Source organism: Brienomyrus brachyistius, chromosome 19, assembly GCF_023856365.1.
Source record: "Brienomyrus brachyistius isolate T26 chromosome 19, BBRACH_0.4, whole genome shotgun sequence".
Classification (NCBI taxonomy): Eukaryota; Metazoa; Chordata; class Actinopteri; order Osteoglossiformes; family Mormyridae; genus Brienomyrus; species Brienomyrus brachyistius.
Window position 1 is genome coordinate 3,721,538 of NC_064551.1, and position 24,971 is coordinate 3,746,508.

Consider the following 24,971-nt stretch of genomic DNA (forward strand, 5'->3'; position numbering starts at 1 on the left):
TTTTTTGGTTGTTTACCTTGGATCTTAGATCTCTCAGTTCTCAGTATCCACAGCTCATAGAAATAGTTGGACGCTTTGCTGAGTTCATTTGCGCATTTGATCTTGAAGCAGACATGTTCCATCTGGACACCTCAGGTCTGCTCTTTCCACTGTTACCATGACAGCAAACACTTAGAACACTTAGTGATGTAGTGGATCTGTGTAGGAGCAGCTGAACGATCATTATGGCGAAGCAGCATTTTGCTTTGATGATAACAGGCTCCTGCTTGCAGTCCCAGGCTACACGTGGCCAGTGCAGCCCCCCCCCCCCCCCCCCCCCCCCCCGATGGGGAGTATGAGGTTCAGCAGTTAGCAGGTTAAGCATCTGAGTCTGTTTCTGGAAGATTGCAAGTTCAAATCCCATGGCTGGAAGAATGATCGTGTCACTGATCAGCCCTCGAAGACAGCCTTTGACCCGCCCTGCTGCAGACCTCGAACCCCCAGCCACCATGTCCATCTGGCCCAGTTCACACTGGTATTAACATGTGTCCTGGGTGCTCCCATCTCTAGCGGGCAGCGTTAAGTACATCCATGGTCACCTGGATGGCATTTACATGCGTCTCCACATGCATCTCGACCAGCCATTTGTAAACAGATCTCTCTTTCCAAACAGTCACCACAGAATGCTTTACAGAGATTTAGCTTCATAGATCGCCGTGCATAAATGGTTGCACACATTAAGATATATTCATGAGCACAGCAGCAGTAAGTTTAACTATGCCAAGTCTGACCTGCGTTTTGATGTCTGTGCAGTGACATTAGCTGTAATGTCATATTTTCTACTACTGATTACAATTCTTGCTTTAGATCTTTGCTGCATTTGCGTCAACACCAAAATTTCTAATAGCCTTTTGCGAGGCTGGGGGCTCTGATCCTCAATTGTATAGATTCGAGAGCTGGATAGCTAGGTTAGATAATCACAGAGAGTGAGGGATGAAACTACCTGTACGCAAGTGTTTCTGGATCGGTCAGAGCTCGAGGTTTATCATTTATACATCGGTCATTAAACATTCGGCCAGAAGATGGCGCGATTTCGTTGCTGGCACTCCGACTACTTTCTTCGCTGAATTTATGATCACGTTCGGTCCTTCATGGCTGATTATTACTGCCATGAAGTATCATTGGCTGTTTGTATCATTGGCTAGTGTTTTTTATGTGTGTGACATTCTCCAGATCTCTCTAATGAGTCGTGTTGATGGGTGCATGGCTGAAATAATAAGATTATATAGCGAGCAAGTAGCCTGATCCTTCGCAGACAACAACCAGATTTGTTTGAATGATGTATGTCTACTAGGCGAAATGGAAATCTCACAGCAGTACGATAAAAATCGCGTTTCTTTATCTCTATTAGCGCTTACGATAGAAAAGCATCACAGTAATCATAACGGCAAACAAATAATGAATGAAAGTGTAACATTGTTCTGCTTTTCACGTGATAGACAGGAAGACGTGTCGAAGAACTGTACATCCCCCCCAGCAACAAACCCGCTAAACCTCTAAACTGACATGTAATAAGTCACAAAGTTCATTCAGTAATACTGTCAAAAGCAATTCTTAAAAATATTGACTTCATTAACTTTAACTAAAACATCCACGATAAGATAGATTTTGCGTATCGCATGATAGGCTTTGTAAAATGACAGCCGTATGTAAGTGTGTGCTTATCACAGCGATCCATCTGGTAACTTGCAACATGCAACATCATTTCTGTGGTTTCCTTCTTCCATGGTTTTGCCGCAGTGGTCCTACACGTACCTGCATACATCTCGACCTTATCATATGCAGCCAAAACCCAGGTTTGACAGACAAGGGGAAGAGAAGGCTTTCAGTTTTGTGTTTTTCTTTTCTGCTGAAATGGAAGCTGTCACCTTCTCAGAGTGATACCACAGTCATGCCACAAAAAGTTGTACTGAGCTTTCTGCGGGACAGGAGCGTAGAGTAATGCCAGCGGTTAGTTCTGTGTATCTATATGTCAAACATAGAAATCGGTCAGCATTTATGGACCTTTTTGCACAGCGGAACAAAAGCCCACTGTGACCATGCATAGTCTACTCCTACCTGACTGATTAAACTTGTGGTATGTATTTGCTTTCCCCAGGAGTAAAGGCTGAGCCTACTGAAAACTGCAAACTGGTAGTAAACCCAGCCGTTGAGCTTTGCCAGGAGAAAGCTCCTTATCTCCCACAGCTCCAAAGTGCAGTGGAGCCCTGCAGGGGCGCGGCCCACTTGTTTGGGAGAGTACTAATCAGCCGGGCCCACCTCTCGCTCCCCGTCTACCTCGGGCTAACCCCCTTCAAGGTCAGCTCACATCGTCGTCTGCCAGGCCTCCCCCCTCGACCCGGACTAAATACAAATTAACCGTTTTTCATCATCAGGAAGTCATTAAATGCACCGTTCTCGCAGCGAACCTGGCGTCTTGTGACAGGAAAGAAAAGCCCCTTCACCATGTGACCTGCACTGCTGCAATGTTTCGCATTAAATCTGTGATGTTGTGCCAGAGAAATTCTGATTCTTCTATAAACCTATATTAGGCTCCTCTCCCTTGGAAGGATAATTGAGGGGAAATGCCTTTGTTCTATAGTGAATTTTATCGTACGTTAAAATGAGAACGTGCTAATGTATGATCATAGGTGGAAGACGAATACATGATATGATGTTGATTCTGCGTATTGATGTATGATACCATTTCCCGAGGCAGCTGATGAAACCGATATGGATAGCCAGGATGAGCGCCTGCACGCTCGCGAGCTCTGCAAACTGCCCTCACGTGAACCACGCAGCTGGGAGTCTTGCCAGGGAAGTAAATGGCAAGCAGAGGACTAACCTGCTCTGGAGGAAATGAGGATGTAACCCCTGTCCCACCCCCCAGGACTGAGCAGCTGGGATGTCTGTGATCTGGTGTGTGCATGATGAGGTCTCCCTTCCAGTGTCCCGGGTTTTGCTACGAATTTGCAGTGGGACCCACACTGCAACATACTGGATGGGCAGCAGGTGGCTTAGCTGTTAAAGATGTGCAACAGTACATGAAAGTGAGAATCTCCAAACAGACCATGCAGGAAAATCATTGTTAAATGGTTGATGATACATCAAATGAGAAAATAACACAGGTATTATTAAATGTGTATACACATAGCCACAGGGATGCTACATGAAGTCTTTCATCTATTGCTTTCCCCAAAATCAGTTCTCTCACTTTCTCATTTATGTGTTTTTTATTTAATTGTAGGTTTACCATTTACTTTATGGGCCAGGTTTATGCTAACTGGGACAATGAGTCCACAGTCTATCATCCAGACGGTTTCAAACTTTCGACAATTCCTCTAAGTAATAAAAGCTAAAAGGAGAGTTTGCTCCCTTATGTCCTTCATCACAAGCAGGATGCAAATTACATTTTTTACTAATTTATGTGTCAAAATATATTTTTATTATAACGTAGGAAAATCACTGTGATTAAAACGGTAGGAAACACTATTCCCCCCCCAGACGTTCGTCTCGCATGAACAACCGGTTAGGCGGGTATGTGTTAAGTTTCTCTCCCCCTTTTATCCGGAAGCGTGTCGCCTTCGGACGGCGTGGTCTCACACCCAGTCAGCGCATAGGGCGAGAGCAACAATCCAATCAAGCATCAAGAGAGAGGGAGGAGCTACTGCGAAAAAGTAAATACTCTGTAGACCAATCCCATTTGTGGACAGAACAGTCGATCAAAATGCTGGCCATTAAGGAGAACCAATAGCTGAAGTATGGGCCAGCAGGGTGCCTTGCGTCTCCAATGTTTGAACTTGCTCTACAATGTTAGCAAAGAATCAACAGCAGCCGTCGTTTTTATTGGTTGCTTTGTTAGATAATCTTGCGTTATTATTGGCTTATACTGTGATAGGGCGGAACGTTGACCTACTGGTGCACATCCGATTGGATCTGAACACGAGGCTATGGAACCGTATTTGGTATTTTGGCATTAATCGCCGTAGTTTTCGCAATACGGACAGCATTAATTATACGTATTCAGTTTTCAAGACATTAAATCAACGGACAAAGAAAGCTAATAATGTGCTATTCTGTTCAACGCTGTCTTAAGCTGAAAAGAAAAATTAAATTAGAAGGTGAAAACCGAAAGTCCGATGTGTAATTTATGTATCTGGTTGGGAGAAATCCCGCCGCAGTACATCAGGCACCAATCAGAAACACGCATGGCGACGTGGGCGGACCAATGAGGAGGCCGGACGCCGCACGGTTCTTGCGTCTCGCTCGCGGGTGCGGATTATGGCTACAGTGACCTGCGTGTTGTGGGGAATACTGCAGTGTGTCAGTAGCTAACCGGCGGAGGCGGACTTTAGGGGAGGGTCTGCCGAGGGGAATGGTGTTGATTAGGGGTACCGAGGAGTGCCGAGATCATATTACAGAGACGGGGGGAAACAATGTCTGTAATGGCACATTGGAGCCATACAGCCAGGGACGGGTGAGCTGCCACATTGGATTTTCCCCGCGAAGGACTGGCTGCTCAGCACCACGACAGATTCAGGGAGTGAGAGATTAATGCCTGCAGGAGAAGAGGGGAGAATAAAACGTGTGCATGGACCTGGGCTGAAACTCGGACACGGCCGGAGTGAAAAGAAAGTGCTTTTAGTTCCCGCAGCGCGGCCGGAGCAGGAGACACGTTATTGTTTTGTTTATAGACGCCCGCCTCTAGTTTGCTTCCCGGGAATCGGACGTCGCCGGTATAGAGAGCAACACGGCGGCTGCTGTCGGGGAGGGGGGGACGCACCACCATTACGGGATGATCTGGACAGCTGTAGAGCCGATCAGCCGTACTTCATAGGTAGCAGAGAAATTGCGTTTCTGTCAGGGGCATACCCCCGCAAGGCTCTTCGATGAAGATACATGCTTTTTTTTTGCTTGTTGTACGTAAATAGGTGTTGATATTTTTTTCTGTACAGCCTATTCGCCAGCATTGTGAACGGGACAAAGAAATCTCGTCTTTTTTCCCCCCCGTGTAATGTTGCCCCGTTTCGCCCATCCTGCGTGCCGCTAGAGCTCGGTCTCAGTCACGGCGATCATGTTTGCCGTCCGCATCGTCAGCGCTGATTACTACTTGGCCAGTCCCTTGGAGGGCTTGGACGTCTGCTACTCGGATTTCAGGGAGAGCGACGTGAAGAGGGTGCCGGTGGTCCGGATCTTCGGCGCCACACCGGCAGGTACGTGTGTGTGTGTGTCCATTTGGGTTATAACGGGATGACAGCCCCTTCCCGGCGTTTAGCAAAGTGAACGAAAAGCATGTCCATATTCCTTCGTAGCTCGGTGCATGCAAATCATTATCAGGTTATTACACATCGAGCTATAGAAAGCTGCCTCTTTGTTGTAAAATATTAAAATGCAGTCTAGGTCCTCAGTGTAGCGGAAGACCCAGACAGAGCAGACTTGATATTTTTATTTGCTGGAGTATACATATGCTGACCCCATTTATCTGATCATGGTCCTGTCTCGGTCAAACTTGCACGGTGACCACTTGACATGTCCAGGGCATTTTCTTGTTGGATCGCTATTGTTTTCAAGTTTATTTTTCCCTTCCTTATTTGGGGAACCGAAGTGCTTCTCTCCGTCGGAAGCAGTTACGAAGCGCTTTGATTACTGGCTGAGGACGGTTTTGGTCCTGGTGTCGGTGCCCGGGCACTGGAGACCGGGTTACTGCGTTACTGTTACTGACAGTCAGATCTGATTCCTGCCCCGAGAATAGTAATCATCCTCCGCGTCTTCACCGATGCAGGGCATTGTCTTCTGTACGAGCAGCGGATTCACCTTTAACAAACTTAATGGTTTTATTTTCCTCATTAATGCAACACGTTTTTCTCTTCATGCTCGAAAGTTTGTGTCCCCCTGTGTATAAAATCACCCGTATCAGGTACGGGTTTGCTGCTGTCAGATTGCAATCGTCTTTATTTTTCTTGCACCCCCGAGGGAGCCGTCTCCTGCTTTGATGTATAGGGACCTCTGGGTCGGGGTGCCCGCAGTCAGCTCCGCAGTGCCAGCTCGCCAAGGGGACGCGGGCAGCCTTTAAAAAGCGCATTTATTACTCTTTGGCTTCGTGTCTTGTTTAAGGTGCGGATATTTTCCATTCTCGTTAAGCTGGCATGTCAAACTCTGTTCATGCATGCATTTCTGGCGTGCCATGCCCACCTCGCGTTGTGTCTGTCAAGTGCAGCAAAATTGCATGTTTTTGGATGGCGATGTATTCAGTGTGCGGGTTTTTTTTTGACGGGTGGGGGGAGGTTCTTGAAAATAATAATACATTTTTTTTTTTTTTTTTCATATTCTTTACCCACGTGCACTTCCATGGCAAGTGACAGACAGGCAGCCTGCTGTACTGCTAAGTATGACCTTTCTGTCTCAGGGTCAAAGCGTGCAAAGCGCTTGATTTCCTGCCGCAAAGTGCGTCTGTCCGTCTGTCTTCCTGCAGCTGGTTGCCATGGTATGTCTGCCATTGCAGGGCCCCCTGACAAAATGTCACCTTGTGCCTGCCCCACCCCCCCAACCAATTTTACTTATGATTTTATGTGTTCGAGGACCCCTGTAAATTGCTGGGGCCTCTGATTCTGCCAGGGCACCCAGGGCCCTACAGCACCCCTAGTGGTAGAAGTGATAATGTGCAGTATGTATTGGTTGTTCTGAATCGCTTTATTTAATTGGCTGTTTAGATTGCTGTGTGTCATTGGTCAGCTCTTTCCCATAATCACTAATTTCTAGAAAGTGATGGTGGTCTCTTGCATGCTTTCTGGTGCTCTGTACTGGCCCGCATTTTGTGTACCACGCCCGACCTGGGGAAGCCCCAGACTGGGTCCCAGGGTTGCCTTTGGACCGGGGGGTCAACCAAAGCTACGGACGTCATGGGGCGCCGTCGTGCTTTGGGCATGTGACTCCGCAGCACGTATGGAAGACATTAGCCGGCATTTGTATTCCAGTCGCTTGGATGGTGTGTGGTGGTGACTGAAAAACTGGCCGGAAGAACGGATTGTTCAAATTGCGGGTCGGAGACGTGTTACGCGACACCGGGCACTTAAATGTGCCGCTGGGTGATTTTTTTTTTTAGGCTTTCAGTGGGATTAAAGACCTGAGAAATATTCCCCCTTCAGAAGAGGTCAGGCCTGTCGCCCGGTGTGACATAATCAGCAGTGTTTGCTTTCAGTGCTTTTGTTTCTTGGCCAGAGCCGTATTTAAAAGTAACCATTTACGCTGCTGGATTTTCAGTAGTCCTGAGGGTTAGTGCATTAACCCGGGACACTGGAGTAGGGATCCAGCTGGGATTTGAACCTGCAACCCTGGGGTTATGCTTCTGAGTCCTCCTGACTCCTGAATCCTGACTTGCGACTCTCTTGGCCTCCCCTGACTCCTCCCCGTCCCGCCCCCCGGGTCCCTGTCTTCCCTCCCCTGCGTCCTGCTTGGCCTGTAATTGCGCTTCTTGCCGCATTTACCGGCCCTTCAGGTGGATTGCTGCGGACTCCCTGGTGCGTTTTGCAGTTGTTAACGTGGCTCTGTGCTGGAAGCTCGACCTGCCTGGATCCACGCTGGATCCCTCTGCGTCTCCTCCAGCTCCTCGGTGTCTTTGAGCCTCTCCGTTCCGTGACCCTGTGACCGGTGTTCCATCGCCGGTACCTCCTGCTTTTGTTTTCCACGGTTACAGAAATTGTTTGGGTCATCACCAGTACGGCAGCAGGGGCTCATGGGACGTTAAGCGATCCGTCACGGTCCTCCTCCTCCCCGACAGGCCTGCCGCTCCGCACCCTCGTCGTTGCGACGGGGGATTATACGCTCCCGGTTGGCCCTTAAAGATGTCGTTAGCCTTCAGCGGTGGTCCAGCAGCGACGTCGAGAGCTGAGGGCAGCACAGGGGTATCTAAGCCAGGCCGGACGGGGCAGCTGAGCCGATCCTCTGGTCAGTGTGACAATGATAAGTGCATTTTCACTGAGTGGCAATTTGGTGCCACAAAGCCACACACCGACCATTTTGCAAAGAGAGAATGGGCCCCCCCCTCTTTGGAGCCCTAAGGAGCAGGAGGGCCCCCCCTCTCGGTCGTCGTGTCCTTGTGTAAACATTTGCACGTTGCACTTTCAGTGCCCCCCCCCCCGCTTCCAGGCAGCTGGATTGCCGTCATTAAGGGGGGGCACGCTATGTGTGTGATCAGAACAAGCTTATTAATGAGGGGGCGGGTGCTAAAAATAGCTAGGCTTGGTTTTTATTGCGACCGTGGTCGGTCGCAGGCCGGGCCTTGGCCCCCCGATACACAGCAGCTGCAACAAAACAGCCCTGCGGAGGCCGGACAGACAGGGGTGCAAACGCAGAGACGCCGCTTCTCACGCCAGCTTTTTGCGGCTTGTTAGTAAAAATAGCACCTGTGCATACATTTTCATCGGAGCGGGTGGGATGCATATGGCCGGAACCCCCCCTGCACACACCCCACCAGTCCAGCTGCACATGTCTCTGGACCACCCCCCCCCCCCCCAGCGAATAGACAGACATGCGACCAACAGTAGATTCGAAGATTCGAGTAGTGAGCCAAAGGCAGACATTTTGCGGGGGGGGGGGACCTCCTGTTGTTTGGAGATAAATGAAATGCCGACAAATGGTATCTTCAAAAAACGAGCCTCTGCCCCCCCCCCCCCCCCCCCCCCCCCCCCCCCCCGATCTAGTCTCATATAGGATTTTTGCGACCGTCTCTCTGCCCGGTCCTCGCCCGTCTCTCTGCCCGGTCCTCGCCCGTCTCTCTGCCCGGTCCTCGCCCGTCTCTCTGCCCGGTCCTCGGCCGTCTCTCTGCCCGGTCCTCGGCCGTCTCTCTGCCCGGTCCTCGCCCGTCTCTCTGCCCGGTCCTCGCCCGTCTCTCTGCCCGGTCCTCGCCCGTCTCTCTGCCCGGTCCTCGCCCGTCTCTCTGCCCGGTCCTCGCCCGTCTCTCTGCCCGGTCCTCGACCGTCTGTCTGCCCGGTCCTCGCCCGTCTCTCTGCCCGGTCCTCGCCCGTCTCTCTGCCCGGTCCTCGCCCGTCTCTCTGCCCGGTCCTCGCCCGTCTCTCTGCCCGGTCCTCGCCCGTCTCTCTGCCCGGTCCTCGCCCGTCTCTCTGCCCGGTCCTCGCCCGTCTCTCTGCCCGGTCCTCGCCCGTCTCTCTGCCCGGTCCTCGCCCGTCTCTCTGCTGTAGGAGGCCAGACCTTCACTGTTGACTCTCTCTCTCTTTTGTTTCTCTCCTTTGTCTTTTCTGAGAGGGAATTCTCTCCCGCAGCTGGTTCAGTCACTACTTGTTGTTGCTGTCGTTCGTGTTATGATAATTAAAACCTCATGCGTCGTTTCCTGGACGTGAATGAACCCGTCTTACGGAGAGAGGCGACGTAAAGACAGTATATTAAGGCTTCAGGGTAAAAAGTTTGCCGGTGGTGACCTGACCGTAGCCGCCGAGGTGTAATGGAAGCCGCAGTCTGGCGTGATCGATCGGCTCCCCACACAGGGATGTCTGTCGGGATCTCGGCACGCCATGTGCTCTCACTTTGCCCTAATGGCCCCTTCCTAGAGTGTGCCCCCCCCCGTGTTTAGTGTTCTCCGCCTTGCCTGCCAGGGACCTCATGCTCTGATTCCCGTGTCGGTGGCCATGTTATTCATGCTCTGATGTTTCTCCATCTCTGGTCTCCTGCTGAGCTTCCCGTAAGGGTTGGTGACCACGTCTCCTTGGATCCTACCTCCTCCTGCTGCTCCTGCTCTCTTCATGCCCTCTCACACACTCACACGCTCTCTCCCCCTCCCTCTTGTTTTTCCTCTTGTTCATGCATCCTCTTTCCTTAAACGACACCCGAAATATGAGGTCCGCAAGGAATGCTGGAAAAGGAAGACAGACGGCGTAGATGTTAATGAAGATACTTCGGTAGTTGCGATTGTTGTTGGTGTGGCTCAGTGGTTGCCGACTACATCCAGCTGTGCGGGGGGGGGGGGGGGGGGATACCCCTGATCGTGCAAAATTTCTGCCCCTGAAAAGTGCGGCTCGTGGCTGGAACCTTATTGACGATGCTGTTGTGGAGACAGGGCCACATGGTCGATCTCAGTTGGATGACATGCTTATCGTCTGCCATGTTCCCCATACCAGCGAGCATGAACTACTTCGTTTGGGATTCGTAGTGATTCTGCTACAGAGGCCACGAACGTTCTGCCAGTAGGGGGCGCTCTAGCCGCCTCAGTGTAGACACTCACTGACCCTATGAGGGGGCCTGGTCTCTTCTTCGTTCCGCGTTCGGCTCCCGCGGGCGGCAGCGCGGCAACTTGTTTTCGCTGCGGGGACTTTCTGTGATGTCACCTTTTAACGGCGATCGCCAGGGTTTTGGAATCCAGTGCATTGCAATGCGGCGCTTCCTCAGGGTACAGGAAGCGTAAGCTGTCACTTAAACAGACTGGTCGTTGTCCTGGGTGGCGGCTTAGTGGCATCATGCTGCTGGTGCCCGCGCCTCACTGTATATGTGCTGCAGTGGCCTGATTGTCTTCTCCCTCAGAGCTGAGCAGTGAGTCAGTGCTGCAGTGCATTAAACACCTACGACAGGCAAACTCGTTCTGGATGCCCGGGTTGAAATCCCTAAACTGTCACCCGTAGCTTCAGAGTGAGGGAATTCCTCCTCTGGGTGTCCGGCAGCAGAGCTGGCAGCCGGGAAAACCCTGGTAAGCCGGAACTCCCTACAGTCCCCCCCACCCCCCCCCGCCTGCCACAGATGCTTCATGCATTAGCAAATTTAAGTTCCCCATCTGCCTTTTTTTTTTGTTCCCCTCTCTGCACTGTCCCCTTCTTCCTTGTCCCCATGGGTGCCTGACCCCCCCCCATTAGGCTGGGGATGATGTAACAGCTTCCTGAAACTCTCCAGACAGACGCACCTTTGTGTGTGGAGCCCACAGCGGCGAAGAGGCCCCGGGTTCGACGGCTTCCTCCCCTTCACTGCCCGCCCTGCATCGACGATGTCATTCAGGTGGAGAGGCGTGTCCGGGGGGGCGGGGTCAGTGGTTGTGTCCCCATGTCTACTGCTTGCTGTATCTGAAAGCTCATTGGCCAATTAGGGCTTAGCTTGACAGCTGATTAGTTGGTAGTCGGGGAGTAACAGACACGTATGCGGTGATTCATTCTGGGGTGTGGGGCGCTGCAGAGTGGCGGGCCGCGATTAGCTCCTCATCCCCGCGAATCTGATGGCTGTCTGTCAGCGAACATTCCAACATTGTTTGGGAAGGGTTCCTTCAAGCACCGCCAGCAGTGGACCCCAAGGGGGATACCCCTGCTCACGCGACACCTGAAAAGCCGTCTCTGCTGAAACCTGATTGGCCAACCCTGTTGGGGAGGGGGGGGTGCTATGTGGTCTGCACTTTGCCCAGGAATCCAGCTCCTTGCTGCTGTGAATGGGCACCTTCCTGAGGCGAGGGGTTTCTGGTGAAGGGTCCCTGGCTGGTGGTGTCATTCAGGCAGAGTGGGCTGCAGCACTGATTACAGTGCTCCTGATGAGGCCTGACTGTGCCTAATCGCTTTCCACTGCGGTGGGGGGCGGGGGCTACGATTTACTGCCCTCACTACCGACAGCCCCATGCGAGCTCGTCCGGCTCTCTTTGTCTTTATTACGTTCCTGTAATTCCAGTCTGGGTCTGTCAGATTTAAGGAATAATAAAATGTGGGCAGTATTACCCCCCCTCCCCGAGTGGCCTGTGTGGGCTTGCCATCCTTGAGCCGCCACCAGCAGGACTAAAATCAAGCCTCCTCCACCCGCCGTGGGGATTGAGGAATGGAACTGGGCTGTAGCAGAGCGGCCTGGGCGTGTCCGGCAGGGCGGGCATTGAGACCGCTGATGGAACCCGGAACCTCCACTCGCCCTGGGGCAAGCAATCAAGGGCACACATACACGCGCACACACACACACACACCCTTCTGCACACCCCATGTGCCGACTGTCATACACTCTGCTAAAAATAGCACCACCCCCATGCCAGGGTGGCCCACCTGCCCCCCCAGCTCTTCCTCAAACCCCACTGCTGAGCCCCTCCCACTATCCTGCCTGCTTCACCCCATTCCCCACCTGCCATCTCTCTGTGTCCTGCCCTGCTCCTTCTCCTGAATGATTATGTAAAATAAAATAATTTTGCTTGTTGAAGGTCGGGGCCTCCAGCGTGTCTGAATTCTTGTGGGCCGGATGTCGGACCCGCGGCGGTGCCCCTCATTTGTCCCTGTCCTGGCCCTCGCTACCCCAGCCAATGGCTGCTTCTCTCCTGCCGTCTCTCTCACCTTCATTTGATAATCTCATCCAGGGTCTCCCCAGCCTTCTGCCCTTTGGTGTCTAGGATATGCTCCAAGCCCCCCCGGTGACCCTGACCAGGATTAAAGGCTTGGAAATGAATGCTTTGGTGTTCTCCTTGCATAGTTTGCCCGCTGGTCGCTCTCAGGACAATCAGGACAGTGAGCATCTGCCCTACTGATTTATTAATGGATTAGATGCCTCACTCATGTGTCTGTGTCATTCCTGTTCTTGTCCCTAATCTGTACTTTTTGGAACATCACTGTTCTCTGGATCCTTTACCTTTATTATCTGCTGCCTTCCTTGTGCTTAAAAATGAAAAGGGTGGTGTGGGTTTATGGCAGCACACCATCAGCGCGGCGTCTCTCACTCGCCTGTGCATTTAAGGCGGCCCGGCGTCTCTCCCTCGCCTGTGCATTTAAGGCGGCGCGGCGTCTCTCCCTCGCCTGTGCATTTAAGGCGGCGCGGCGTCTCTCCCTCGCCTGTGCATTTAAGGCGGCGCGGCGTCTCTCCCTCGCCTGTGCATTTAAGGCGGCGCGGCGTCTCTCCCTCGCCTGTGCATTTAAGGCGGCGCGGCGTCTCTCCCTTGTCTGTTCATCCATACGATGCGGTATCTCTCCCCTCCCTCGCCAGTCATCTCTCCCCTCCCTCGCCAGTCGTCTCTCCCCTCCCTCGCCAGTCGTCTCTCCCCTCCCTCGCCAGTCGTCTCTCCCCTCCCTCGCCAGTCGTCTCTCCCCTCCCTCGCCAGTCCATCTCTCCCCTCCCTCGCTCGTGCATTTAAGGCGGCACGGCATCTCTCCCTTGTCTGTTCATCCATACGGTGTGTTATCTCTGCCCTCCCTCGCCAGTCGTCTCTGCCCTCCCTCGCCAGTCGTCTCTGCCCTCCCTCGCCAGTCGTCTCTGCCCTCCCTCGCCAGTCGTCTCTGCCCTCCCTCGCCAGTCGTCTCTCCTCTCCCTCGCCAGTCGTCTCTCCTCTCCCTCGCCAGTCGTCTCTCCTCTCCCTCGCCAGTCGTCTCTCCTCTCCCTCGCCAGTCGTCTCTCCCCCTCCCTCGCCAGTCGTCTCTCCCCTCCCTCGCCAGTCGTCTCTCCCCTCCCTCGCCAGTCGTCTCTCCCCTCCCTCGCCAGTCGTCTCTCCTCTCCCTCGCCAGTCGTCTCTGCCCTCCCTCGCCAGTCGTCTCTGCCCTCCCTCGCCAGTCGTCTCTGCCCTCCCTCGCCAGTCGTCTCTCCTCTCCCTCGCCAGTCGTCTCTCCCCTCCCTCGCCTGTGCTTTTAAGGCGCCGTGTCGTCTCTCCTCTCCCTCAGTTTTACAGCTCATCGAGAGCAAGGATAGTGCTGCGCAATGATTCATTTGGGCCGGAGCGGCTGATGGCTCCTAGCCCAAACCTCACCACGGATACGTGACACTTCACACATGCTTGTCTTGTTACACCCTGAACCTGCAGTGCAGAACTTGGAAACAGTGTGTCTGTCCTCGCAGATGCTGGGGCGAGACTCCTGATACCATGCAGCTGGCGTTGGGAGTCGAGTCGTGGAGGGTGGGAGCCCTTCCAGACTGCGAAGCTGAAAGAGGCTGTTTTCCGGAAACCTCCACCAGCCCCCCCAAGGGTATTACCCAGGGTTTCTCACTCCTGGCAGGATTCTGTTGAAGCGGGATTGCAGGGTAGTGCAGAGACCTGGGGAGGTGCTTGGGGACTCTGCCTGCCAGCCCTACACACACACACACACACACACACACACACACACACACACACACACACACACACACACACACACACACACACACACACACACACACACACACACACACACACACACACTGTGTCCTTTTGTGTCCTCGCTCATTCATAAAAAGCAGAGCACGCCAGTGAGAGTGTCCCCATCGGAAGCACCTATCAAAGGACGTCTTCCCTGCAGCCTCGGGCCAGCTGGATGCAAACAATCGCCTGTTTATATTTCCCTGCCCATCTATCTGCACACTTGCGCTTGTCGGCACAGTTGCCTAGCAACCCGGCTCGGTTTCGGCAGCGGCCACGGACGGGCCCACCGTAGCACACGCTCGCTGCCCCCCGAGGGTGTTGGGGAGGGGCGTCTGCCTTTGTGTTTGCCGCCACACACCGATTCTCTGCACCCTACCCTGTGAGCAGGATTCCCCCTCGCCCCTCCGGTCCTTGCTGCCGCCACCGTCTGGTCCTTTTCACACCTCTAATTGGCACTGGTGGCTTTGATGGCTACGTCCCCCCAGAGAGGTGACATTCCCACGGTGATGGGCCGGGTTTGAGACCTGAGAACGTGGCGTGGTGGACAGTGGCTGCGGGTTTGTACAGACGGGCGGACCCTCTCGTTTGGTGCTGAGTTGAAGTCAGGCCTGCTGGGCCTCTGGGTCGCAGGACCACAGGGGATGTCTGGACGGACCTGAGCCCCGTATCAAGGCACACTTGAGGTGATGGGCAGCACATGGCATCTGTACTTTATCTGATACTTTATCTGCGTATTGCTTCATTTTATACTGCATTTTCTGTCTGTATTGTTTTCAAATCAAATCAGAATGTATTTATTAAGCACATTTAAAATGACAAAGTACACCAAAAAATGAAAAAACTAAACCAAAACAAGTACAAGTAAGAGCAAACAAGACTGTACATGCTGAAAAATGAGCAAGGAAATGAGAGTAATTAAAAAAAATAAACAAGACTCTCAGACTAATCATCATAAGCCAGGGAGAAAAGATGCACATCTGTCAGGGTCACAGTGAAGTTTGTACTGATGGACCAGAGGGGTTACCGTGGAAACAAGGAGATGCTTCCGGGGGGAGTCTCCTTTGAAAGGAGGCTGTCTGTCCTGAGGGTTAAGGAGGTGCCGCATCACAGAGGGACCACGCTGGGAGTTTGAGGGGTGGGGGTCTCGATGTGAACACCACGGTGTGCCCCCTGCTGGCTGGGAGGGGGGCATGTCTGTGGTGCAGCATGTGAGGAGCAGCGAGAGAAGAGAAAGCAGTGAAAGCAGGAAGACCTCACCTGCTGCAGGCAGAGGAAACAGGTGGGCTTGGGGCCCCCCTGCCCCCACAGACATGGAGCCCTCAGGGGTGCTGCTCCAACATCCTGCCGAAACAGGCTGACGGGGGGCCAGATGCTGGGGCTTAATGCGCCGTTTATAGTCTCACTGTTTGTGATTTCTGGGGCATGCAGCTGGATATCGCAGAGAGGGCTGGGGATCACTGACGGACACGAGCAGATCTGGCGTAACTTTAAAGGCCCCCCACTCAGCGTGACCTAATCTGCTTAATCGTATCGGAATATATCTTATACAAAGACGGGTTTCAGACAGGAAAAGGGTCCTTCAGTCAAGGGTAAATCTCACTGGAAGATCTTCCGAGATGAAATGTGTGTTTGGGTTTGTGGGGAGTCGTGTCGAAATCGGAGGTGTGGAGGTTTCAGAATGTCGGAGAGGAATCATCAGCAGGGTCATAAACTAGCTGGAAAGACTGACCTTTATAATGTGATGAAGCTCTGCAGCTTGTGGGCTCCGGTGGCCTTTTTCTTCAGTGATTTTCATATGTTCCTCTGAGAGATGCGTGAGAATCGGTCTTCACCGTGATATTCAGCATGAGATTATAGTGGCTTTGCTGTGCGAAGCCGGCTTCTGCTCCTTGTCTCCGCTGGCGTGACGTTGGGGGTGTTTGTTTGTCTCGCCTGCTTTGGGGCCCAGGGCCAGACTCCCCTCCCTTTTGTCACAGACGGTCAGTCTCCTCGACATGAGGAAACTCGCCGTGAGCTCGTCTCCATAACAGTGTCTTCTGGCTCTCTTCGCTTAAAATTCGCCCGTCGTCGGCGAGCGAAATAGGCACGCATCTACACCCATGCATGCTGTTACCATGGCTACTGAAGGCTTTGTTACCCTACCCTCTGGCTCAGTTGTGTGTCGGGAGGCGGAGGGATGTGACGGGCTTTGCCGAGAGCCCTGAGTCGCAGGTTTCGCCGCAGTCCTGACGACCTGACCAACCCCCTTCTGTCCCCCGTCCTCCAGGCCAGAAGACTTGCCTCCACGTCCACGGTATCTTCCCCTACATCTACGTTCCCTACGATGGCTACGGGCAGCAGCCGGACCGCTTCCTGCGACAGGTGGCCTTCAGCATCGACCGCGCCGTCAACGTATCCATGGGGAGTCCCTCGTCTAACTCGCAGCACGTCTTCAAAGTCATCCTGGTGTCTGGCATGTAAGTGTGCGTTCATCTGCGAGGAGCGCGAGGGGCTTTCCCGTCATGGCTGGGTGCCTTGTCCTGGGTTATTACTTGCTGCCATTTTATGAATTCGTTTAGGTTTGTCTGTTTGGGTAAAATTAGAGCCTGATCCTCAATTTCAGCCCTTTTCCTGGAAAATCTCTGCCATCCAAGGGCATTTTTTTCCCCATTATCTCATAACACAAGGGTTGTGGGTTTAAATCCCATGAAGCCAATGTTAAATGTCCCTCCACTGTAAGTCATTTAGGGTAAAAGTTGTCGGGTTAAGTGAAGCGTTACTTAGTCAGCTTGTATTGGGGGAATAAACAGATTATTCATGCAGCCTGATTCTTTGAGATTGTCAGTGCAGACTGTTATATTGGCTACACTAGTGTTTCCGATGCATTCAGCAGATTGACCTGAAGGGTTGCGTGCCACATCAGTGTAGCCCAGTGTTGCCCAAACTGGTGCTCAGGGTATGCTGGATGGATCCACACTTCTGTTTCATCCCAGTTCCCAGCACACCTGTAAGGTATCCTGGTTACTTGGGTCAGGTATTCTGGGAACTGTGATAAAAGAAAAGTGTGGATCCATTCAGTGCCCCGAGGACCAGTTTAAATATAAATAAAAATGATGCTCTTCTTCTCATAAATGGTGCCCCCTTCATCGATTCTAATGTGGAGGTATTTTTGTGCAAAAGTCCAGTGTTGGATCATAGATCTCTGAAGGTCATGCCGTACGACTTCTGGATGCCATTCAGCTGATGCGCAGAACCAGTGAGGAGGAACATATAAGGAACCGCTGCAGACCATGGCCTGTGTGACAGGTCCGAACGCAGGAGAACCTGCTAACCGCCCCTTTCTCCTCAGGCCTTTTTACGGATTCCACGCGAAGGAGAAGCAGTTCCTGAAGATCTATCTCTACAATCCCCAGATGGTGAAAAGGTGATCTTTTTGTTCACGCTGCATGAACTTGTGGAACATCTGTCTCCATATGGAGTCCCCCCCCCCCGTCCCCCCGCCATTCTCTGGTCGGTTTATACCATGGGGGCCCACCAGGGATATTTCTCCAAGTTTGAGCTACGACGTTTTTTAGTAAAAGCGGCAGGGAAATCCCCCAGCCTACCTGCTTATCAGTGGGGCTCAATCTGTGGCCCCCTGCTGGCTCTATGTGTTCATTACACGGATCTGGAACATTCCGCCACGCAGGGTTTTATGGAGTCCTCTTCAAGCTGAACCTACCTGGACGCATGTGTGTCTGTTTCAGGGTCTGCGAGCTCCTGCAGGGCGGCGCTGTCATGAACAAGAGCTACCAGCCCCACGAAGCTCACATCCCCTACCTGCTGCAGCTGTTCATCGACTACAACCTGTACGGCATGAACCTGATCAACCTGGGTGCAGTCAAATTCCGGCGGACGTGGCGTGGAGGTGAATTGGTGGGCGGGGCTTGTGGGCGGGGCTTGTGGGCGGGGCTTGTGGGCGGGGCTTGTGGGCAGGCAGGAGCATGAGCGTGTCTGTTTGAACCCAACTGAAAAAACTCCTGATGTGATTTTTAAAGAAGCCAAAATGCTGACTGTTCATGGTGGTTTCTCAGTTTTTAATTGCATTCGGGTGACTCAGTTGCTTTCGGGTGTGTGTGTCTGTGTGTGTGTGTCTGTGTGTGTGTCTGTGTCTGTGTGTGTGTGTGTGTCTGTGTGTGTGTCTGTGTGTGTGTCCGGGAAAAAAACCTGTTATTTTGACCTTGTGGGGACAAGGGGAAAAGTGAAAAATCTATCGCCAATCAAAAGACTAAAAATGGAAAAGGTTTCGTATTTTGTTACTCGTGGCCGAGGTTACGGCTGGGTGGGGGTTACGGCTCTCAGGTGCGGGACACCCCCACAGCAGACTGGTCACCTTCCCTGCATCTCGGCGTGATAATGGCGTCACATTCGGTTTCAGCTGAAACGGTCCTTCCATTAAAAGCAGCCGATTGGTCCCTGAAAGTGGACGGTCGGTTTCTTATCCAGCTTCGGTGCCTCGTTTTTTTATTTCAACTTAAGTCCCGTGGTCCCGCCCTCTGCCTCTGAGCATTCCTGCACACGTCTGAGGTGCCGGGAGGCCTGGCTGTCTGCAGCTGTGTGCCATTCTTCCGGCAGACCAATGAATCTACGCATACGGCTCTGTCCTGCCCTCCTCCTCGGCCTGGCAGCCCCCCCCCCCCCCCCCCCCCCCCCCCCCCGGGCCCCTGGCAGCCAGAAAGGGGCGTGGCTCCTCCCCCTGGCACCGCTCCGCCAATCAGGCACACGAGCCAGTTACGGAGGAGCAGGTTCACTTCAGGACGTCCACCAAAAGCACCTCCCCCCTATCAAAGAGGGGAGGTGAGTGACCCAGCAGTACTGGGACCGGCTGGCTCAGCGCAGCGGTGGGTGGTCGCCGGCTGAGGATCTGCGTGTGTTTGCCGGAGAGCGGGGAATGCTCTGGACGGACGCCAGCTCACAGGATCAACTGAGCTGCAGACGTGTTCGGTGAGAGAGAGAGAGAGAGGAGAGAGAGAGTGTGGTTCACGTCCCGCTGACAGGCATGTTCCAGCAGCAGCGAGGTAATCAGGACCAAGTCGAACTCAAATCTGGTGATGTCCGTTCTGTCTTGGGTGATACATGCCACATTGGGGTACGCTGCAGTGCCATCCCGCACTTCGTCGGGAGGAATAATCTTCTCTAGCCTTTGCTCAGTGGGAGCTGTAGGCCAGTTACCTTTCCTGTCTATCCTTTGATCTCCCATGAACACGGCCTCCCCGCTGATGCCAGCGATTGAGGGGACAGAATCGCCCGGGACGGTTTGATCCCCAGGAGGCGCTAATCCCCTGTCCTGCCAGAGTGGGACAGGGGGCCACTGTGTCCATGCCTCTGCATTTCCCTGGGCCTTTTTCACTGGGCCTGAGGCCTGGAAACAAGTCAGCAAGGCAGCTGGAAATCCCACCTTGATATCAACAGGCTCTTAGGATTGTAAGAGGAGCCGAATTTAATGATTAATCCGCTGCTTGCTGGGTCACCATGCTGTAGGTCCGACAACAAAAGAAAAGCAAAAGTTTGCTGCATGTTGATTTATATCTAATTTTCTTTCGGAACGCTGGCCTTCTGGCCTTATTGACTGTGAGGAATGGCAGGTAGATGAGGTCTTCTGGGCAGTTTCTTCTGATCCTGGGTGGAACATGAAACCCACCGACTCCAGTGACAGCCTTGGAACGTCAGGCTGAATTTCTGCCCCATTTTTATAATCATTCGGGTTAAATATTCGAAGGCTCAACGGCAAGTCCACTTCTGTGACAGTAACTAGCATCGTTGTCCATGTCTTTCATCCACAGAGAAGACCTCGTCCACCCCCCAGGACGGACAGGCGGCTGGCAGGGGGACCCCTGGCTGCCACAGGAAGACTCCCTCTACCCCCAAGCTGTCAGATTCCACACTAGGGGGCAGCATTGTCCGCTGGGAGGAGGACGCCATTCCCTGGTGAGCGTGCTCCTGGGAAGCTGGCTCTCACCATACGTCTGTTTCTGTCTCCTGGTCCCTGTTTTTTTACCGCTCTCCCACTGTCTTTGCCCCAGCTCCTTGGTGCTGGAGGAGGTGGAGAAGCAGAGCACGTGTGAGCTGGAGGTGGATGCTGTGGCCGCGGACATCCTCAACCGGCTGGAGATCGAGAGTAAGGGTCGGGCGGAGCACATGCTTCTGACTTGGGGGGGAAACTCTGTCCGAGCAGCTCCACCTCCACGTTCACCGTTAAATGAGATATGATGGTCCATTGCAGACATCTCGCGTCATTTATGATCTTCATGGCTGCTCTTAAAATGCTGCTCTTGGGCACGTATGCGAAGGACTGGCTTCGAATGAATGCTTTGCGCATTAGCGATGCAGATGAATGCTTCCTGAACATTGGGCTGGGTGTGGTCTTCATGTGCGTTTTGCTGGAGGAGGTCCAAACGCTGTGACTCTCCCTTTTGTCATCAGAGCAGACTGCCACCTTCCCCACTACATCTTCTGTCCCTAGTTTGCCCGTCAGACCTGTTACTGTCACTCCTTGCAGCCTCAGAGCAAACCCCAACGTTCTTGATGACCTGTGTCATCGTAGGAGGTCCCAGACAGAATTATGGCGGATCTTGATGGGGAAAGTAGGAGGGGAATCGGGTGATTCTGGAAGCATTTCTAGGTCATGCATGAGATGGCCAGTAAGGGGTTTGTAATCCAGTTGGATTTTCCACAGCAAGCGAAGCTGGGTGGTGATTTGAGAGTTTCTTAATATGTCAAGTACCATGCTTGTTTCCTGCTATGGTTGTAGACTCTTGGTAGTTATTGTATGTGTGCTTTTGAGATCATTTTCCAAGCGCCAAAATGTATCATGTGATGTAAAGAAGATATGAAGCTCACGAAGGCTGCTCTCGGCGACCTTCTGAAGTAGATTGCTGTCTGGAATCGTGTATGTAGTCGCGTTCTCAGGACATCGTCCCTGTGTGAGCAGGGGGGGGGGCTCAGTCTCGAGTGCGTATCCACGCACTCCGGCGGCTCAGCTGTTATGTTCCCTCAGCTCAGATCGGCAGGAACCCGGGTCTGCAGGCCATCTGGGAGGACGAGAAGCAGCGACGTCGGGAGAAGAACGAGTCGTCCCAGATCGAGACCCCCGAATCTCAGGGTGAGTGACGTGAGCCCCCTCGCCGCAGTGTTTGACCTGAGCTGTGCAGGACCCAGGCGCCTGGGGCAATATGGTGCTCGAAAACCACATGGAACCTGGAACGTCAATCCCTGGAAGTGTGTAAGGGCATCAAAGCCTAATAATTATTAAACTATGAAGGATTTACATTTTGCTTGTTTAGCAGACACTGTTATGCATGCAGGTCCCTGGAGCAACTGGGTTTAAGGGCCTTGCTCACGAGTCCAACGATGACAGCATTCTGTACTGACGACTTTCTAATCACAGGCATAGCGTCCAAATCCGCTGAGTCACCTACCGGCCGGGAATCCGCGCTCCTGTGATCTTTGAATCAAACCAGCAAACCTAAGGATTTCCATCTTAACATTTCCGCAGTGCTCTGCTGTACGAGCTAGGCTGTCGGAGGAGGCAGACATCGCATCCGTTATATGAAAGCTAACTCTGCTCTTCCCTTTTGTGTCATCAGTTGAAGTATTATTCGCATGGTAGCAAGCCAACAATCTCACACTCTTTTGGTGTAGCAGCAATTCCACACAAGCACAGATGGGGGCGCTGTCTGCATCATCTAGATTTTGACCTTTCGATATTCCCATTTAACCTTAAAGGGTATCGTAAGCTTGTCCAGGTTCTCCTTCCCCGCACTACCCGAACGTCCGCGCCTACTTCGGCTGCCTTCGGAGTTTAACGGACATCCCGCTGCTTTCTGCTTCTCAGACCGGGGCTGCGTGGCTTCCAGTGAGAGCGAGAGGGTCTTCATGAGGAGGCTGAAGGACATCCTGAGGGAAAATGACTTCTCCCTGTAAGTTCCTCTCTTACTGGCCTTTTTAAGACAGGAGGAGCCCTGAACTGCATCGATTAATCAATTGTTTGCCCCTGTTATGTGACACACTGTCTTGCTGCAACACAATGAAATCCATTCATCTTCACGGTTCGACCACAACAAACTCAGCCTGCTTGTATCTCTCTCCTTCTTACATTGTTGCTGGGGTAGTATTATTTTATATTACTGAAGCTTATATTAAGTACCCAATATCGGGAAATCGATGAGAGAAAAGTCGGCATAAAGCTCAGCCCTGTTCTCAGTGCTCGTCTACGCATTCCGTTTGAGTTTTGGCTTTTTATGAGCTGCTCGTATTGTCTGTCTGAAGCCACGAGCTCTGTTGTGGCAAAAAAATAACTGGAAAAGTCCTTGATGAGCTTTGTAGACGGTAGCTCACCCACAGTGAAGAATGGCTTAATTGTGACAAGATGACTAATCATAGTTCCAGGTCTCTGGCTCAAGTTTATGTGTATGTGTTTGAATTCTGTGACATCAAAGCTAAATGCTTGCCCATCTCGTTCATCCTCTTACCCCCCCTTCTGATCTGGACGGATGTCGAGTAACAGCCTGCCCTTAACGCAGACTGTGACCCCCGGAGTAGTCATTATTTCTGTGTTTTTATGGTTCTTGTACTTTTTAGATTTTAGTGCTTGATTGGTTTTATTTACTAGTGCCAGACTACTGGAAGGATTGACGCGGGTTTTTCCTGGTCCACATACACAAATGTGTCCCTGGGCATCTGAGAACGTGGAGTCCTGCTTGACGTCCGTCTCACTCGTTCTCCTCGTCAAGCACAAAGTAGCAGATGTTTTCTATTCATGCGGCCTGATGCTGCAAATACAGGCAGGGGCTTGGGGCTCGGATTTCACATCACCTTGCATTAGCGGTGCTTGTAGGTCATGTAATGGAATGGCCTGAGTGTGGCCCCACCCACAAGGGCGGAGTCAGCACCGCGGCATGTGGATGGCGCACTCTAGCAACATGGCTAATTATCTCAGACAGAATTTCAAGAAAGAAAATTGTTTATATAATCATCATGTTGGTGTAATCGTATTATATCTGTGAAAGCAAGTTAGCTATTTCACAGCCTCTCCTAAAGTCCCCCCCAGTATTTACGACTCTCCCAATATATCTGCGTTTTTGTTGACCACTAGCATACTATGTTTGGCCTATTAGTATTTCTTCAAATTATCTAACTAGCTAAGTGAGCTGGTGGCAAAAAAATTAATGAATACGATGGAATGGCTGAGGTGCCTGTGAGGAGAGGTTTGGCAACTGAAGCGGTGTTCATCTAGCCATCCACCAAGATATCAGTAACTTTTCTGGAGAACGTAACGCATCTTATTGTGTTACGGTTCATTTGCATATATTTCAATGTTAATTTGTATTTTTATTCCTGAAAAAAATATGCACTTACTACTCAGATTTAAACATTTTTTTTGACTATCTAAGACATTTGCACATTATGGGTATATATGTACCCATGTATAATATCTTTCAGAGGAACGTTGTAAAGAGGAATATCTTAGGTGCATCTGTATGAATAGGTCAACCTTGTGCTGAACGTTGGTTGGGGTAACTGCTTAATTTTCATTAGTGTACAGAGGCACTACGTCCATCTTAGGGGGGGGGGCAGTGGTGATTATGGGTACTCTGTAGCTGAGAGGCGTTTGGACCTGGTCCACTGGCTGTCATCCACTGACAGTCTTCCATTCATTTCTTGGCACAGGCTGTAACCATTTTCATGATGCTAAAAATAAAAGTTGTGCTTCCTTGTGACTGCAAAGGGCATCCGAATTCAGGTGACAGTTGTATAGTGACAGTGCTGCTGCCTAACAAAGACAAATGGACCAAATGCATTTCCATTCCCGCGCCCAGGACTCAGTCGGGGTCGGTGTGCGGCGTCGGAGATGAGTCGCAGATGTTTGCTGTTGAGCTCTCCCTGCATCCTGATGTCCTGACCCCAGAGGCCCTGAGGTGCACCCCGGCCAATCTGGTAGAGGTCCACAAAGACACGCAGACGGGTGGGTCCACAACCTCAGTCCCCAGTACAGAGACGCCCCCCACCCTTACCATGGCTTCTTCATAATAAGAGAAGGCCTTGGTATTCCTTTCACTCATCGTTTTCCTGGTGCTGATCTAGAGCACTTCTTCCTAATCTGGTCCTTGGGGTGTATGTTGGTCCCCTAGGATCAAGTTGGGAAACATTGCTCTAGATGAAGAATTAGGGTCAGTCTTGGAATGGTTGCTTAAACCACTTTTATCAAATCCCTTGTTTAACTACTACTGAGGTTAGTAGTAACTATTCTGTCTGTCCTTTCCTTTCTCTATAGATGCTAAAAGGTTAAGTGGTAAAGACTCGGAAGAGGCAATTGTGGACGAGGGGGCAATCCTGAGTCTCTTGGAGAACAGTCAGACCTTCTTGCCACTTTCCCAAGGAGTCGCCCAGTCACCCATTCTTGGTAGAGTACCTATTGATCATGTGGATTTATTTGGTTGTCACTCAGTGGGGTATGTAGTGTCCTATTTATTTTTTTTAATCTATTTTTCAGTCAGGGTCTATATGCATAGTATACAGGCAAATAATGCTTAGGAACAGAGGAATCTGAGAGATCCAATAGAGTTTGACTTCCATCTCCCGCAGACAACAGTCAGGCTATGGTGGACCTGCTTGTAGGACTGGAGGATGATGGCTATCAAGCTGACAGACCAAGGAAGAGCTCTCAACACAGCATGTCGATAAGTGCCAGATGCCATTACAACAGCGATGAGGAGGAGACTGCCCCTGAGTTGGAGAGGCAGGAGGCGGAGCTTAGTATGATGATGTCACAGAGATGGGACTCTGATGTCCCAGAACATTCATCACGGCGGAGGTATTCCATAGTCTAATGGTTGATTTCCTAGCAGCTAAGTCATGTGACAAAGGAAAACTTCTTAAG

At 51.9% G+C, this 24,971-nt stretch overlaps 1 protein-coding gene across 2 annotated transcripts in view; it reads left to right on the top strand.

The window, feature by feature from the left end:
- Nucleotides 1-4,283: 4,283 nt before the first annotated feature.
- Nucleotides 4,284-24,971, top strand: part of rev3l (REV3 like, DNA directed polymerase zeta catalytic subunit) — a 39,750-nt gene continuing 19,062 nt past the window's right edge. Inside the window, exons 1-11 of one of the 2 annotated variants that reach the window (XM_048986560.1) lie at nt 4,284-5,231; nt 16,341-16,530; nt 17,403-17,477; nt 17,800-17,960; nt 19,876-20,020; nt 20,116-20,210; nt 21,090-21,194; nt 21,927-22,011; nt 23,911-24,056; nt 24,366-24,494; nt 24,677-24,905. In XM_048986560.1, coding sequence (XP_048842517.1) covers nt 5,093-5,231; nt 16,341-16,530; nt 17,403-17,477; nt 17,800-17,960; nt 19,876-20,020; nt 20,116-20,210; nt 21,090-21,194; nt 21,927-22,011; nt 23,911-24,056; nt 24,366-24,494; nt 24,677-24,905 — 1,499 coding nt within the window. In that variant the 5' untranslated portion in view covers nt 4,284-5,092. Of the gene's footprint in view, nt 5,232-13,804; nt 13,923-16,340; nt 16,531-17,402; nt 17,478-17,799; nt 17,961-19,875; nt 20,021-20,115; nt 20,211-21,089; nt 21,195-21,926; nt 22,012-23,910; nt 24,057-24,365; nt 24,495-24,676; nt 24,906-24,971 lie in introns of those variants that run through there. The other variant, XM_048986561.1, reaches the window with a different exon arrangement.